Source organism: Perissodus microlepis, chromosome 19 (genome assembly GCF_051167445.1).
Source record: "Perissodus microlepis isolate ML-2025 ecotype Zambia chromosome 19, ASM5116744v1, whole genome shotgun sequence".
NCBI lineage: Eukaryota > Metazoa > Chordata > Actinopteri > Cichliformes > Cichlidae > Perissodus > Perissodus microlepis.
Window position 1 is genome coordinate 6,004,659 of NC_140479.1, and position 18,107 is coordinate 6,022,765.

Sequence of the window (18,107 nt, forward strand, 5' to 3'; positions counted from 1 at the left end):
CCCACCACCAGGACAAAGGATGGATGGAGCAGCTCAGTTACAACTTTCCATCTGTCAAGATTCATTAATCTTCTCGACTCCTTCTTTTCCTTGACTTTTCAGACTTGCTTTTGCTTCTCGCACAATTTGCCCTTTTTTTTACTCCAGCTGCAGTGGAGCAGAGTTAAAAGAGAGAACATAGTCTGGCAGAGGATCTTATGTGTGCGTGAGGGAGGAAACTTTGTTAACCCTTGTGTGGTGTTCATATTTTTGTTACTCAGCCAGTGTTCATGGGTCTGGTGGACCCGCTAGAGTTTTGGCTTTGCAAATTAACACTATCAAACAATTTTATGTTAAATTACTCAACACATGTTTACTTCATCCCAATTACAAGCCATATGAACAGCAAACATGGTTAATTTTTTCCCTTTACCTTTGTTAGATCACATTTATGAATTCAATTTATGAATTAATGTGCTTCTCGTTTTGTTTTGTTTTTTATAAAATGTTATAAAAAAATAAATCAGTTATAATCAAGTGGAGTGAGTGGAAAGACACAACACATTTACACGTGAAGCAATATGTTTCACAACTAAATGGGATCAGCTGCTCATCAATGGTGACATTAGGCCCAGGGTTGTAAAACAGGGGGAGGTGGTGCACACACTTATCCCACACTGTCCTGATGGCAGCTAGCTTGTCTCTCTGCCGTCGAGCTGGTCTGTCATCTCAGTTATCAAAACGGATAATCCCGGAAATTTTGTGGAAGTTTTCCAGAGACATTGATGCACGGAAAGGTTCTTGCCGGTTTCTGCATCCCACAGGGATTCTGTGGATTCCCCTTTGGACCTGAAAACTCCTGCAAGGATAAGAACCCCAAAGTAGGCCTTTGGGGTTCTTAGATGAATTTGGTCCATCTCCTTCCACCTCTCTCCAAAAACACACCTTCCTTCTAGATTACTGCAATCCAGAATAATTTTCTGGAAGGAATCTGGGATGAAAAGCTCAAATGAAGACTTGATGTCCTGCAAATGAGTAACTGTCAGCCGTGTTGGCCCTGGCTTATCACAGTAACAGCTCTGCAGGGTGGCTCATTTCTTGGGCAAGAAGACCATCCAATTTCACCAGTTATTGACATCCATATTTCTTCACTTGCTGTCTGGTGGGCTTGTTCTGGTCCTGGAGCTGGCTACAGATGGGGTACTCGTCTTCGTTTTGTTACTAAACGGTGCTCAACCTCATCCTCTTCTTCAAAGTCACTGTCAGACTCTGAATTTTCAGAAATGTGAAATATTCTGAAACCTCTTTGTCAACATCATCCGAAGCCCCTCTCTCTTCCAAAATCAATTGGATGGCCCTCGCAGCAGATAATCTTTTGCCATCTTGATCAGTTGTGATAAGGAACCATATTGGCAAAGTCTTATTTATAGTATTATGCCCCTAATTTGCAGGTGGGACAGGGTATGAGAAAATAAAATTTGGATCCCTCAAGAAAGAGGGTAAAATGTGTGGGAATGTAAGAGCAGACAGTGTTGATAGTTGAATTTTCAACAATGTTGCAACTTTGTGCGGGAGCAGGAGGGGAAGAAAACACTATCAGCAGCACCAGAAAGGAGGAAGACAGAGTGTGGGAACACAGGACCTACACTTTCAACACTTTTATTAGACCTGGGTCCAGTGGACCCGAACACCTTGTATGTAATGTAAATGCGTGGGGGGGAAGTACAGTATGAGGTCATTGAAAATTAGTTCGGATTTATGTTCTTCACAGAAAATAAGCCAAAGCCAATGAATTTCAGGTTGAAAAAAATAATTAATTGTTTAATTTTTCTTTTAAAAAAAACTGAAAACGGGTCTCACAGACCCGAACACCATACAAGGGTTAAACATGTGGAGAGGTCGGTCACCTTGATGGAACCTGCCTGCAGCGTCTGTTGAGGTGGTTTGTAGAGTACTGAGAGGACACTGTGACCACTGGAAAAACATTAAAGGTGAAAAAACGAAAGCCGCCCTGCAATAAGGTCCAAATTCACAGGTCACTTCATGTCAAACCTTCTTCAAATAACATCTGCCGATGCAACTTCTGTGGGACGGTCACCGTCATGTTGATTTTAAAAGCCACATCAAGGACTGGTGTAGTGTAACTCTGCTCTACAACGCTTTAAGGGGGTTATTTATTGTACGAGACGTTGGGAAATTTCTATAAACCTTACCCAAATGAAATGCTAGGAAACTTCAGAGGACTGTGAGTGTACTCTTCTCCCATGACCAAAATAAATAAATAAACAAACTAATAAATTATTTCGTAATCTAGAAATCTGGACACTGAACTGAACGTGTTGTTCCTGGCTTGGGAATGCCTCGGGATTGCCCTGGATAAGCTGGAGGAGGGGGCTGGGGAGAGGGAAGTCTGGGCCTCTCTGCTCAGGCTCCTGCTCCTACAACCCAGCCACAGATAATCAGAAGAAAAAGGATGGATGAATGGAAAATTAGAAGCACAAGACTGCATCATCAAGACTGCAAATAAGCCATTTCAAGGAGTAGTGCAGAAACGAAAATCATAGCAGGAAAATAACTATGATTTATGTTTCTTTAATAATAACTGGGTCTGATGGGTACTAGAGAGTATTGCTTTGACAGTCAAAGGGTGTAAGTTAAGAAGCACACTTTAAACAGATACTGACATGTGTAGTCTTTAGTTTGGTACTTTTATACTCACTAAAAAACCTTTACTTAAAGTATGAGTACCCCAAAAGTGTGTGTGTGTCCACATGTGTGAGGGATTATGTCAGAACTAAAAAGAACAAAAAACCAAAAACACCACAAATGGCGCACTGATTGGATGAGGTGGAACAGCGTATTTGCTTATTGAAACCTCATTGCAAAATTCTTCCCCATCCTGTGGTTTTATCTGCGTCAGTAACACTCACTGGAGTTGAGGAGGATCATGGCCTTCAGGCAGACGTACTCCTCTCTCTGCAGCTTCAGCTCGCGGAACCGAGAGGTGGCTGCCAGCAGCATGTCGAAAATCTCCATGATGCCCTCCACACACTGTCCCTCCTCCCTAAACAGACAGAAAGAGAAGAAGTGAAGAAAAACAAGATGGAGTGGAGTGAACAAAAAGATAAGAAACGGGAAAGAGGCAGCAACGAGAACCAAGATAAACTGAACATGCTGAAAGAAATTTCTATTACTTTGTGCGTCCCTTTGTGCGTCCCATTTATATCAACTCTTGTAGGCTAAAAAAGTTTATTATGGTGCCTGAAAACCATAATAATATGATGGAAACTTTAAAAAAAAAATCAATTTCAGCTGCAATTTTGATGAACCAGAGGATTGCAGTGTCAGCACACAAGTGCTAGTGGTACATTTTAAGACATTTTAGCCTGCTGGCAGTTGTGCCCTGCAACCTACTTTGCAACCCACTTCTTCCATTCCCTGCTATATATGACTTACTCAGTGTCGTAAATCAGAAAGGGCTTAGAGGTTCCAGAACAGAGCTTTACCTTTTGACATAATAAAACAAACTATAGTCATGAATGGCAAAATTGGGTATTAAAACCTCATCAGCTAACAACTTCCTATTGGTAATCCACATATTAGCAACCATCCATGAAGAAATTCAAGCCAAATACTGATGAATGTGTAAGAGAGAGCAGAAAGAGGTCAGAAAAGCAGAAAGACTTGATAAGACAAAATAAATTAGAAAATGACTCAATGGGCCAGTGGATGGATTTGCATCCAGGATGTTATCCTCATCTTTCCAAGGAGAAAGGCTGACAGGAACCTTACAGAGAAAAATAAGGCCGTGTTATGAAAACACATCAAGGCTAGCCTAAGCCTATAGTGATAGTTTCCGTGGCAGTGAAGAAAGAAAGGTCAAACACTGAACTCAACCCACCATTTCCCTCATATAAATTTGCTCCTACCTTCAGCTCCTTCTGCATTGGCCTTTTTCACAAAAAATGTAGCATTTAGCTGTCTGACTACATACTGCTTCAAAGTCCTTAACAAAAATAAGGGAATTACATACACAAGAAAGTGGGACAAAGGGGGAAAACTCAGGGTAAACAGCAATTAGTAAAGTCCTGTGAGACTAAATAAGAGATGAAACATTTTATAGCACTGATCTACAGCATGCAGTCTGAAATATGATGGCCTCCATATGATGGAGTCAAAAATGTACAAGTTATCAGAACTTAGTGGCTCTGCTGCATTATCAACTTTAAAAAACTAAAGTCTGAAGTCTATTTTTGTCTTTTGAGAATTTCTGCAATTTAGCAAAAAATATGATGAACTTTCCCTAACCCCCTAACCCACCCCAGTTTATAATCTAACAAGTTCTGAATGTTGCACAAGGTCCGTGTCCACAGCAGAAATGTATGTGCCAGTTTGTTTGACATCTGCATCAAGGAGAAATTCTTCAGAAATGCAATTATTTGTATCCTGTAGGCACCATGAATGTGGTCAACCCGCTCACTGGATTTTGGTGCATGTACTTTGTGTGAAAGTGAAAATCTGGGAAGGGAGAGAAGCAGCTAGATCCCAGCACACCAGTGACATGAGTGGATCAGACACAGCGTGGGAGGTATAGCTGGGTCGGTGATGGGTTGCAAAGTGGCATGCAGTTCACAGCAACAGTAGGTATTGTTGAGAAACTTAAAGAGCCTCATATAAGATTCGCCATGCTGAGAACACTGTTGAAAACCTGTCTCCAGGTTTAGCCATTAGGATATCCCCGCTGCCCAATTACAGTGTGTTTACTACGAATACAAAGGCTATTCAGCATTGGCAGATACACACAACAGTTCTCTGGACAAATTTGAAGGTCGGTGTGGAAGGGAACAGCAGGAGATAAAAGACTGCGTTGGCAGTCCAGAGAAATCTCAGATAAATCTGGAACAAATGTTAGTGATGTGTATGTGTGTTGTGGATGACCTATTTTATCGTGTGATGTCAATTTGTCATCATAGTGAAAAAACCTGGGGAGCTCAAACCAGCAATAATGTTGTGGCAGTTGCAGATATTTCTTATTCAGACATATTTTACCTTTTTACATTCTTTTATGTGGGTGAGACAACAAAAGAACTTAAGAACATCTCAAAAAGATTTAAACTGAGAGTATTATGACATATATCAGGAAGAAACACAGAAACAGAAGCTGTGTGGGTATTTGAGCAAACACTCTCTGTAAGCTAAAGTCTCTGTGGAATAGCAGAAACAAGTATTTGTCGCTCTGTAAACCTGCTAAACGTTAGCTGATGACCAACTTCATAAAAGATTTTCAGTGCAATGGGATCACACTAGTTTTAATGCAATAAGTGCTAATCCCTCTCACCTGCTGAGTTTGACATCTGGAGAGAAGATTAGTTTTCCAGGATGATCCACCGACCTCCACATCAAGCCCAGCATGAGGATCTCCAACCAGCAGCACTTCAGCAGGTGGATTTGGTCTGTTAGACTCAACTCTACAAAGCCTGAGGAGAGGAGAAAAAAAGGCCTCTTTACACTTGGAAACCACCCACATTCTGCCTTCATGGAATTATGAGCACCAAACCCTAATGTATCCCAAATTGCACAATTGGAATCAGCACTTATTACCACCCTTACACACTTCCACTTTACGCCCAGATCCACCAGTCAAGTTAGAGCTTGATTACATGTCTGTGCAGACTAATAATAGTATACATTACTGCAGTATGGGGTCACTTTGAGATGTCTTTGTGTTTGAAAGAAAAGCAGCTTTGTTTTTATGTGAAATAACATTAAACTGATCATAAATGTTCTATATAACAATGATTCATCGGGGGAATCATTTCTTCATCACTCCTGTGTTTCATTGGCTCACTGCCATATCCAGTGCAACATGATGTTCTACAAGACAGGAAATATGGTGAAAGAGTAGTAAAGGGTTCAGGCCAGCCTGGAATTAGACCAGAAACACTCACTGCTTGGAAGATTTTGTGGCCATCTGGTAATGTGGCTTAGCCAACCAATCTATCAGGGCTCCCTGACCGTTGATATAGACACTGTTGCAAGGAACTTCTTTCTGTTGTATGACTACATACATCTCTACCCAGAAACAGAGAGAAATGTACAGGGGTGGTGCAGGACATCTGTAACTTTGTAACAGACTGTTGCACAACCAGTGCCTCAGTGCCAAACATGTCAACAGACGGAGCTACTTTCATCGGGATTCTTTGATTGAATCTGGCCTCAAAAGTGGGTCAGCTAACACAGGTGACACCAGAGAGTCACATGACACTGACAGCCTTCCTGTTTTATTTATGTCTGAATGATTACAGCTCACATTTCACCACCATTCATTAAACTTGATTTAATCCTTTAGTGCAAAAGAAAAACAGGATCAATCATGAAAAGCAACTTTATGGAAGGAACCAACACTGATACTAACATCACATGAGGCTGCTACATTTATTTGCACTCATCTGGCTTTTTTTTCACTATTTGCTTTTAAAAAATATTTGGACCTCTAACTTCTTTTCAGTAATTCAATTTTAAAAAGGTTTATTAAATATGAGAAAATGAAATATGTCATTTACCAGTATTTGGATTCTTGGTAGAAGTCCCTTTGAGGCCTCTTGGGTAAGTTTCTACAACTAGATTTGCCCATTGATTGTTCCTTTGGATCACTGTCTGACTGGATATGAAGTGCATAGTATTGTCTTCAGGTGTGTCTGTAGCTATTCTGTGTGGATTACGTGGTTGCTTTAACTAAGCTACTGAAGAACAGTAAAACTTTTTACTCGAGGCTAGCTTGGCTGCGTGTACGTTGGCTTACTGTCATATGGATCTCCTTTTATTTAAGGCGCTTCTGTCCAGGTAACTGCTTTCTACTTAATGCTCTGAGAAGTCTTGCTGTACCTGCCACTGTGAAGCAGCCTCACTACTATCATGTTTCACTGCAGGGATGGTATTAGCAGATGATGAGGAGTGCCTGGTGTTTAACAGGCAGTGCTTAGAGCAGGGGTGGCAAACATAAGGCCTGGGGGCTGGAATTGCACTGGCAAAGACTCCAATCTGGCCCACTTGACAGCTTTAGAAAATGTGAATGAGTGGATAGATTTAGAACTTTTCTATTGATGAATACCCCACTGCCCACTGCCACTGAAGTACAAGGACATTTTCTATGAATTAATGAAAACTCTAGGCCCAGAAGTGGCCTATATGTGGGTTTTACATCCTTGGCTTAGAGTTTTGCTCAAAAAATGTTCTGTTTCTGACACTGGACTGAAGTATCTTCATGTCATAATATGTTGTTTAGTTTTTATAAAGCTCAAGAAAACTTTCCTGTGCCTTTTACCATGCTTTAGAATAAAGGCCTGATTGACAGAGAGATGGTTTCCTACAAAGAGAAGCTGCTCTTCTAAAGCCTTGCTCAAGTCTTATCTTCCTGACCCCTTTCTGCTTGCTTACTTCAGTGACAAATTGTGGCAAACTGCTGGTTTTAAATTTCATTCCATCTTAAATCAACCTGGACCTTCTGCTCAAACATCTCTGATTTGCGTAAAAACTTTTGTGGTCCAAAGTTTGGACACATGGAGTGATTTCTGTGAAATGTTTTGTTTTTGTCATGGTCCGCGGCCTGGTGCCTGAGGAGCGGATGGGATGCCCACGCCTACGGGTGTGGCTGTCGTCTCCACACCTGCATCCCATTCCAGGCGATCGTCAGGAGGACTATTTAACCCCGCACGGCTGGCTGCTCCATGCCCGTCCGTTAGTCACCATTCAGCGGTAACTTGGCCCTCACGTGAAGGTGGATGTGGAATCTCTGGTTTCTTTTGAACTGTGTTTATTCTTCTACTGTGTGCCCAAGTTTATTGTTCGCCATGTTTGAGCGTACACCTGCCTGTCCTGCGCGCCTGGAGTTCAGATTAGCCACCGGTCATCATCTCCTCCGCCTTCCTGGAGCCCTCTCCCGCGGACCCTCACCCCTCCCTCCAGTTCCCACGGCCCAGCCCTGATTGTAAGATAAATAGCTCTACCCCGTTGTATGCTGTATGCTGCTTATCTCCCTGCTCCGCAGTAACTCTCTTCCCTTCTCTGTTGCAGCCTCCCACGGTCCCGATCATGGCGTTCCCGAGTTGTTATCTCCCGGTCCTTTGGTTCTAATATTAACACTGCGTGTTTTCCTTTGATCATTCCGGGACACCCTTAGTTTGAGAAATAAAAGTTATTCTGCGTGCATCCCGGCGTATTGTGCTTGCTTCTAGGTCCAGCTTGCGTGCTAGAACTACGGTTCTTGACAGTTTTACATATCGAACATTTTTCAGGATGTATAATTTTTGAAATACGGTCCATGTATCTGCCAATGAATATAGATCCACTTTCACCATTTTTTTTAACTTTCAAATTTGAGGAAATGTTTAAACATGAATATTTCAAAAACTCATTAAGATAAAAGGCTGGTATTTTCAGTGGCGTTTCTTACCATCAAAATGAATCATGACCTGTAATTTGGATTACAGCTGTCTTATTATTGGCTAGTTAAAATGTGAAAAAACATCATGCAGTCCTACAAATTCCCATATTTGAGAACAAATGGTAAATGGACTGGTTCTTATAGACAGCTTTTCTACGCTATCTGAGCACTCTACACAAATAAGTGCTTTCTATCTAAGATTCGCACAATCAACACGAGAATAGACATGCAGGCTGGAGCAGACTGGGATTGACCCATCAACCTTCTGGTAGTAGAAGGTTGGTGGGTCAACCTTCTACTACCTTCCACCTGAGCTACAGCCACCCCAAACACACGATAATAATCTCCATATTGCAAAAGATCACTACTGACAATTTCAGAATGGCAATTGAATCTTACAATATTGCAAAATAAAGAATGTAGAACATTTTTTAACACAAAATTCTTTGTAACAAAAAAGAAAAAATGTATGACTGAGTAGAATTTAAGAAAACAAAAACATTTACTTAGCAGTACTTGTGTGAAAGAGTTACATACAGACTGAACTGAGTAGCTTGGATCTTACCAGGGATCTTCTTGGCCCAGCTGATCATGAGAACCAGTTCCTTGTCTGCCAGGTTGGTGAGGGTCATCATCATGCTGGTCTCAGTGAACGGCTTTTTCAGGTCCTCCATGAGGTAGATCTCTGGCGGCTCTGCCTCCATGATTCGGGAAATGAACTCCTCTGGGCTCATGGTTGAGTGATGCGTGTGATTTGTGTGAGTGTGGACAGAGGTGTCCCCAGGTGTCCCCAGGTGAAGATGCCGTTGACCCCGAGAACCCAGTCCAACCCTTACCAAACTCTGACCTGTCGTATCCCGAGGCTGGGGTCCACCGCGACGGTGTCGGGCACCACGAAAGCCACAACGTTCACGCCTCACCCCTGGTGAATGAAGACAACAGACAGTTGCCGAATTACCTGCAGCTCCTTTACACTTTGTGTGAGAAAAAGCTTGTGCTTTATGCAATAGAAGGAAATATATGTTTTTAACAATCTAATAAGAACAAAAAAAAATGGATCTATCTGAGCATTAGCAGACACTACGACCAGTCTACTGATAAGAAGAGCAAAGGCATTTATAAACACAATGCTTCATATGTCAAAGAGCAATCCCAGCTGCAGTTTAACACACCAAGGTTAGCCCAGAATCACAGAGCAGGCAACAGAATGGAATGTGCTGATCATAAGAAACACTTAAGGCCCAAAGAAACACTGTTACCTATTTGCATCTGTCACAGAAATAATTAAAAGTATTTAGATGATTCTTACAGCCAGTGGAAGGAAGACTTGTCCTGAGTGCTTTTCAAGGAAACTCAAAAGGTCTAATGAGCTCACAGACCTATTAACTGACTCAATTTTAGCTCTGCTGTAAGACATGAAATCATGAAATATCCCAAATCTAATGAAGATGAGTAAAAACCCACCGCACTTCATCATGCCCACTTCATAGCATTTACGTAGCCGGCAGGCTTGGCAGCTTTTACGTCGGTTCTTGTCAATAGTGCACTGATTTGTGGCAGGGCAAATGTAATCATTGTGTCCTAATAAAAGGAGAAAGTAATGACACAGTAAACAGACACAGTAATGGATTATTGCAGCTGATGAGAAGAAAAATTGTGAGTAAATATAAAGTAAAAAGGTCATACCTTGGATGCTTCTCTTGAAAAAAGCCTTGCAGCCCTCGCAGGACCACACACCGTAGTGATAACCGGAGGCGTAGTCGTGGCACACGGCGCAGAAGTGCATGTCGGCTTTCCCTAGCGCAGATGAGCACGATGAGGATTTCACTCCTTCCGCTCCTTCTTCAGATTTCTTTCCCAGCAGCTTGTTACAGCTGATGATGGAGCTGCAGAGGGGAAGCGAAGAATCGTTGAAAGGGACAGCTTGACATTAGAAATTTTAGCCCGTCATTCACCCGTCATTAGCTGTCCAACAGGTACTGTGTTGCTGAAAATGTCTCCATAACAGCATTTAAGTCAACTGGAAAAATCGCATCACAGATAGTATTTATCGCTGCAACACGATGAGTGCCATCATAACCCTTAACTGCTCACATTAATCACCAAATATAGAGGAGAACTGATGACACAAAAGAAACAGAAATTAATTTTATAATTAATAAAAAAATATTGCTATCATCTTTTAGCTTAATTGCTATTTTAAACACTGGTATCAGAATTTACTAGAATACTAACATACAATGAATTACTACACAACCAAGTGTAACATATTCTGCACATTTGTAACAGCCACCCTTCTGTGCAGACAGGAAGGGACGACGACCCACAGGAGCTCGTTTTTCTGTTCTTATTTGGTGTCCATAGCAGGCATCTAACTGGCTGTGGTTACAAGAGCAATGAACTTTAGTTACATATAGAACAATTATGATCTGTGAAATCTTTTTTTTTTAATGGTGGCACTAGATTAGTCTTGTTTGGGTTCCCCCTTTCTGAGGGCTGTACAACAAAGGAGGTTAAATTAGTTCCCGAGTTATGTTAATTCAGATTTGTCACCGTCACAGAGGTGGCTCGCTTTTAGCCGCGGTAACTTGGCCAAACACATGACCTGATCTGGAGAAGAGATTAGAGATCTGATTCAAAATCAGCTAGAAGTTGTGTGATGCAGAAAATGTGAAAAGTATTGCCACTTTTTTGGATATTTGTCACACTTGCATGTTTCACATTATTCAGTTATCTTTGTCTAATATTAGACAAATATAAGCTACAAAAAATGGTTTTTAAATGGCAATTTCATTTATTGAGGGAATAAATCTAACCAAACCTCCCTAGCCCTATGTAAAAGTAATGAATGGAAAACAAAGTCCCATCTATCACTATAAAAAAGTTACAAAGCCATTTCTAGGACTTTGGGACTCCAGAGAACCACAATGAGACCCATTATCCACAAATTGAGAGAACTTGTAATGGTGGTCCAGATATGGCTGGCCTACCAAAATTACCTAAAAAATGCACAGACGAGTCATCCAGTAGTTCACAAAGCAACCCAGAACTGCAGTCCTTATTTGTCTCACTTAAGGCTAGTTTTCATGATTCAGCATCAAAAAAGAGGCTGGCCAAAAATGGCATCCATGGGTTTTAACGTCCTAGGACCTGGCGTCCACATATGTGGACATCACATTTTCGGTTATTTTGACCAAAATATTCAATTTTGCTCTGCAAGGGTCTGATATCCACTTACGAGGACATTATACTGCTACTGTTCTATCGAAATTTTAAACGAATATCCTCATTTGTGGCTCTCATTTTTCTTAGAAACAAAAATCAGATAAAAAAAAAAATCTGGTATTCTTTGTTTTTATATTCATCGGGTCCCAATCAGCCCAAATATCAAAGAGAAATGAAAAATGCATGCCGTGGAAGAGCTCGGGTCTGGTTATTGCAAATGCTTAATTGCAGTTCTTCCCGCCAAGGGTGGCACAACCAGTTGAGAGGTTAAGGGGGCAATTGCTTTTTTACATGGAATTTTATGTTTACTTATCTTTGGCTAATATTAAAATTTGTTTCATGATCTGTGTGGCAAATAATACTATTCTTAGTGTCTAAAACCTGTGCAAAGTATGGCAAGTTACCAATAAGATGCTTTTTTCTAAAGCAAAGATCTGGCTCTTGTCCAAAAGCACGCAATAGTAGCTTTCATTAATGGTTGCTGCTGCTAGCCAATATAATGCCAAGTCTTTTGCCAAAAACATGTCTGCCAGAGCTTCTAGAGATCTGTTGTCTGTCTCTATGTGACCCCCTACACCCCAGCCCCCACCCTCAACCCTCACAAGGATAGGTAAAAGAGAATGAAAACTAGGTCTTTGAATGTTACTACCACTTAAGCTAAATTTAACTGACACAAGAATAGCTTTCATCAGTGCTTATGTTGTCAGTAATCTTACCTGCTGGGGCTGATACTGTGAACTTTGGGATCCAACCAGGGTGCATGTGGGCTGGGTTCATTATAAACTAGAGGCTGAGTGCAGTGCAGAGTAAGTGAAGGTACATTGTGGTGAGTGTGAGAAGGCCAAAAGGCTGAGGGGCTGAGGGGAGGACACAGAGATGATGGACTGTCAGTGATGGGTGACCTGGTGTAGCTCAGCATGGAGGGGCTGTAGAAGGTCAAAGGTCCGTGCCCGTGTTTATAGTCATGGTTACTGTCTGTGTATGGAGAGGGAATGCAGACGGTGTGGCTGTCCATGCCCACAGGAGGGCTGTACATAGCAGGTAGAAGTCCTGGGGAGCTCACCCTCTCTGTGGCTTTACTGGAGTCCACCTCCTCAAGCTGAAGGAGGGGTAACGGGTTGGCATCCAGGGCAGGGGAGGAGGTCATGTCAGGGGAATATACTGTATATGCTGTGAATGAATGATTTGATGCAGGTGGATATTCTATAGCATCTTCTCGAATGGCCGGGTCCTGTAGCAGAGAGGGAAGAAACACTATATTAAAATAATTAACTGCTGCAAATTCTGAGCAAATACCAATATTTACAATTTCGACCATAGCAGATTTTCTTTTTATAACAAGGAATTTATTTTTTCAAATTATGCAGCTCAGAGTTTTTCAGTTCACCATCTTAGAACAAGTCCATATGTTCAGAATGCACTAACTCAGTCCCAGTTTGAAGACATCAAAATTATAGTTTTGCGGTCCAAAACTGACAAGACATAATCATCTAATTTGGCAAAAGGCAGACAACAGTTAACAAGGTGAAAAAGGATGAGAAATAGGTTCAATTTTAAAAATATTCCCTAACTCGAGCGTGACCAAGACAGTAACTAGTCATCTATTTTGTCAACTGCTTTAAGGATCTGTCACCAGGGTGGCTTGCCCACTTACCTAACATGCATGTGCCAGTTTGCAACACAAAGCCTCATTACTATGAAGCATACAAGCAATGCACTAGAATTATTCCTTAAGAATACTTAATCTGTATAGCACTAAATCACAGTTGCCTCAAAGTGCTTTATATTGTACGATAAGTACTCTACAATAATACAGAGAAATTACAACAATCAGACCAGCCCCCTGTGAGCAAGCACTTTGGTGACAGTGGGAAGGAAAAACTCAGTTTTAACAAGAAAACACCTCCAACACAACCTGGTTCTGGGAGGGGCAGCCATCTGCTGTGACTGTTTGGGGGTGAGGGGAGGAAAACAGGACAAAAAACATGCTGTGAAAGAGAGCCAGGGAGGATAAGGGAGGATTGAGGGTCACCAGATCCAGCCCTAATTATAAGCTTTGCAAAAAGGAAAGTCTTAAAGCCTAATCTTAAAAGTAGAGAGGGTGTCTGTCTCCTGAATCCAAGCTGGGAGCTTGCTCTACAGAAGAGTGGCTTGATAGCTGAAGGATCTGCCTCCCATACTACTTTGAAATATCCTAGAAAACACGAGTAAGCCAACAATCTGAGACCTAAGTGCTGTATTGGGGTCATCATCACTCTAAGACAGGGTGTTATCTGGCTTCGTGGAATGATAAAGCTGGGTATCATCTACATAGCAGTGAAAATACATGCTATGCCTTGTAATTATACTGCCCAGGGTAAGGCTATATAGGAAGGATGTAATGTAAACAGAACTTGTCCTAACACAGAACCCTGTTTAACTCTACAATTAACCAATTAACATATCCACTAAAGGGGTCAACATTCTTCACAACGCTCTTTGACGAAGAGCCATTTTTAGCCATTAGTCCTTTGGACATAAGGCTGAAACTTGCAACCTTCTTGTTCTCTTGCTGCTGTTTGTGCCGGTCCCTACTAAAGACAAGTAGCTCAATCAGCTCAGTCACTCTCCAACTTTTCTTTCTCTTCTCAGGGGGTGTTGCTCTTTGTTATGTGGGCGTGTCGCTCCTTATGACATCCTCAGCACATGCTCCAGACATCTTACGTGCTGTTTTTCAATGTGTTTTAGTGTTTCTTAAAAAATATTAGCTAATTTTAAATGTGATGCCAGAAACACATCTAGTGGTACACATTTAGTGGTTAATACCAATTAATTAGTACTAATTAGCTTAACTGTGCAATCTGTGTGCAAGAAACGACGCTTCTCTGAGCCTGGTTCTGCTGGAGGTTTCTTCCTGGTAAAAAGGGAGTTTTTCCTTGCTCATATGGGGTCATATGATTGTTGGCATTGTTTTTGGGGGTTTTTTTGTATTATTGCAGGGTCTTTACCTTACAATATAAAGTAAGGCAACTGTTACAGTGATTTGGCGCTATAAATAGTATTGAATAGAATTGAACTGAACTGACTTGAATGAAATTTAAAGTCAATATTGGATGCCTGTAAACTTTGGACCCTCAGTTGCAGTCCTGGTTGCGCCATTAAAAATCACTCCATGGTCTCAGGAACGCTTCCAGAAGTCACTGTCCAAGAACACCGTGAACTGTGCTAGCAATAAAGGCAGGTTAAAGCTCTATCATGCAAAGTATAAGCCAAATGGGATCGAGAAATTAAACAGTAGCAAACTGTTCTGTGGTCAGACAAATTTTAATTTCTTTATGGAAAATATGGATACTCTGCCTCAATAATTCTGATGTGTTGTTGCCATCAAAATCTAAATCAGCCAATTGTTCTCTTAAAACGTCACATTTTCTCAGTTTAAATATTTAATGTTCTACTGTGAAGAAAATATGGGTGTATGAGATGCAAATCATTGCATTCTGTTTTTATTTAGATTTCACACAGCACGCTGACAGATGATGCCACAGCTTCATTTACCATTTCAAATCATTTCAGTAACACCCTGTAGCTTTTAGATAAAATAGCATCCCTGGATGAATATACAGGACAAAAATTGGTTTTCAAAGAAGTAAATTTCTAATGTAGTCAGCAAAATGTCTTTACATAGTCACACTGAAAACAATGAATAAAAGTAATAAATAGTGTAAGGATGTTAAAAATGTGCAGCTCACCAAAATAAAATGTTTGTGTCTGCACTTCCCTAAAACTCTACAACTGATATTGAATATGCATAGCTAACAAGAACCATGAACAACACTAAAAAGACAACATTACTATTTCTATAATGAATGCACTGCATCTGAAACCTTAAAGCAGATGGGCTACAGCAGCAGAAGACCACGCTGGTTACCAAACCCATCATCTAAGAACAGGAAACTGAGGCTGCAATGCACACAGATCACCAAAATTGGAAGAAGATTGGAAAAAGGTTGCCTGGTCTAATTCATTCAGATGACAGGGTCAAAATTGGCGTAAACTATGCATCAAAGGTTGACACTGAGTTCACTGTACTCAGACATCTCAGTCAAAACATCTCAACATGAGGGCACTTTTATAATGTGGCAGAAGATGTAGTGGGAGATTCATGGACATCATGGATTTTAAACTGATAAATCTGCAGCAACTCAGTGGTTCAGTGATGTCAATCTGGACAAGAATCTCAGCAGAAAGGTTCCAACACCTCAGTGAAGCTAAGAGAGGATCCAGCCCCTTTGGTCTGCTGAGTGCGTTGCTCTCTGGTAATATTAGTCTGCAAACCTGGAGCAGACACTGGGTGCCTGATTGTTGTGTTTGAAAGATAAAAACTAGACACATGTTTCATGGCAAAGTGAAAAAAATTAGTCTGCTAAAGTTTTACTTTTAACGAAGTAAAGTGCTCACTGGGACTCTAACGCTCTTACATGAGAAACACGAGATTCTGTTTTTTCTTGTTAGCGTGCAAAGAAAACAGTGGTTATCAAAAAAAGGCGTTGTGGTGTAATTGGTTTAGATTGCACTACTCTGTCAAAATCACACAATACACAATAAGAAGGCCAAACGGTTACATACAACTATAATAACTCAAAGCGAAACACCCTGCATTAGTAGTTTAACTGCTACTTAGTAGGGTATGGCAGGCGCATTACCCTACTAAGTAGCAGTTGAACTACTAATGCAGGGTGTTTTGCTTTGTTAGCTAACACCAACAACTGACATGTGTTAAATATTCCCACAGACTTTGTTACATGCTGCTTTTACTGAACATGTGTCTCTCTCACACACACACACACACACGCGCGCGCGCGCGAACACACACAGTTTGTGGAGCCCAGTGAAATGATGTAACAGCTTACTTACTGTGCCGAAGGTGAAGAGACGAACCCAGTATTTATTAGCAGTGTGATTAAACTGTGAACATTTGTTCCAGAGACAGAATATAAAAGCACAAAATGATATGCCTGTTTGACCTCACTTGGCTTGCAAAACTGTGCCAGCAAACTATGCCAGCAAAGCCATCCACTGGTTAATCAGTGCCAGAATCAACAGCTCAGCAGCTGGTATCTCTGCACAGTCAATCGCACACACCATGAATGACAAGTAGAAACATACAGCTGGCAGGTAAGGGGAGTGAGTACATCTAAGTACATTTGGAAACACTTTTCAAGCCCTACATGCATCATGAAGTCCTAGGTGAGCAAAGAATCTGAAAGTACAGTAGTGCCGTGGCTATGGAGATAGAGAAAAAGCAAAATATGGCAAAATTTAAGAAAAAGCTAAATATAATACAATGAATAATGCTTTGTGTTTCAGATCTCTGTGTTCTCTTATGTTTCTGTTTTTAATTTGTTTTAAACACTGCTCTATTTTCCACTTTGTGGCCACAATCCATGGCCTGGATAGTAAACATAAAGCTACATTTCACTCGCTTCACAGTGTCAGCTGAGACCAAAAGTCATAATAACATGCAAATGTATCTTGGACAAAAGGATAAATTATAAAACACAACAAAAACGTCGGCAGTTCAACGCTGTTACTGTGTACTAGTCAGTCAATGAACAGTCAATGTGTGTATAACGCAGGTCAGGTCAAAGTGGTCTTGAGCAAAAACAATGCACCCTGTACACGAACGTCACCTGTCACCTAATTCCCAGCCTGGGTCCTTCGAGGCCATCACATTCACTTCCATTCACAAAAAATAAATACATCCAAGAAATACAGCCTTTGATTTTAACTAGTGGGTTTCCCTGAACCCAAGTGGACACCATGAGTTGAAACCTATAGCTCTTAAGTCAGGTCAGATGTCCATACATACAGACATCTGCCTTGCTGCAGGTAGATGGTTAAGATAAACAGAGACAGTAATTATGTATTTTCCATAATATGTTAGTATTATTTATCATTTAGCTTTTAACATCCAATTTTAGAAGTGCATGCAGGGCACTGTAAGTAATGTGTATGATGCTGAACATGATAATCACCTGATCTGACGAGAAGAAGCAAATATCTGCTCATCGCTGACATCAGATCCGAAGACAGCTTACACAGGAACTGAAGCTGCTGTTTTAAGTTTGGTATTTTGGTTCAAATACATTTCATAAATTTTTACTAGCGGTTTAAATCAGGAAATCTCTCTTAGCTGTACTGCCAAGGAGCAGAGATATGAAGCTATCCCATATGGAAAAGATATATATAAATCTTATAAAGTTTGTTTCTGTCTTGTGTGAAACTTGTATGAAAAGCATACAAGAGTAAAAACAGATATAAGATCCCTTGAAAAATTATATAAATGAAACTTGTATGTTTTGGATACTTACTAAAACAATATATGAAACTAATGAGAAAGTGGCCACTTTCATGAGTAAATCATATCAGCCTTATATGATTCACTATATGAAGTAAGCCACATCTTATGCAAGTCTTTTAT

General features: G+C 40.8%; 1 protein-coding gene across 4 annotated transcripts in view; it reads right to left on the minus strand.

The window, feature by feature from the left end:
• Window positions 1–18,107, minus strand: part of esr2b (estrogen receptor 2b) — a 42,519-nt gene that overhangs the window by 10,078 nt on the left and 14,334 nt on the right. For all 4 annotated transcript variants that reach the window (XM_084914314.1, XM_084914315.1, XM_084914313.1 and 1 more), the window contains 6 exons: window positions 12,364–12,878; window positions 10,109–10,308; window positions 9,887–10,003; window positions 8,988–9,344; window positions 5,318–5,456; window positions 2,910–3,043 (listed from right to left, as the gene is read on the minus strand). In XM_084914314.1, coding sequence (XP_084770440.1) covers window positions 2,910–3,043; window positions 5,318–5,456; window positions 8,988–9,344; window positions 9,887–10,003; window positions 10,109–10,308; window positions 12,364–12,794 — 1,378 coding nt within the window. In that variant the 5' untranslated portion in view covers window positions 12,795–12,878. The remainder of the gene's footprint in view (window positions 1–2,909; window positions 3,044–5,317; window positions 5,457–8,987; window positions 9,345–9,886; window positions 10,004–10,108; window positions 10,309–12,363; window positions 12,879–18,107) is intronic.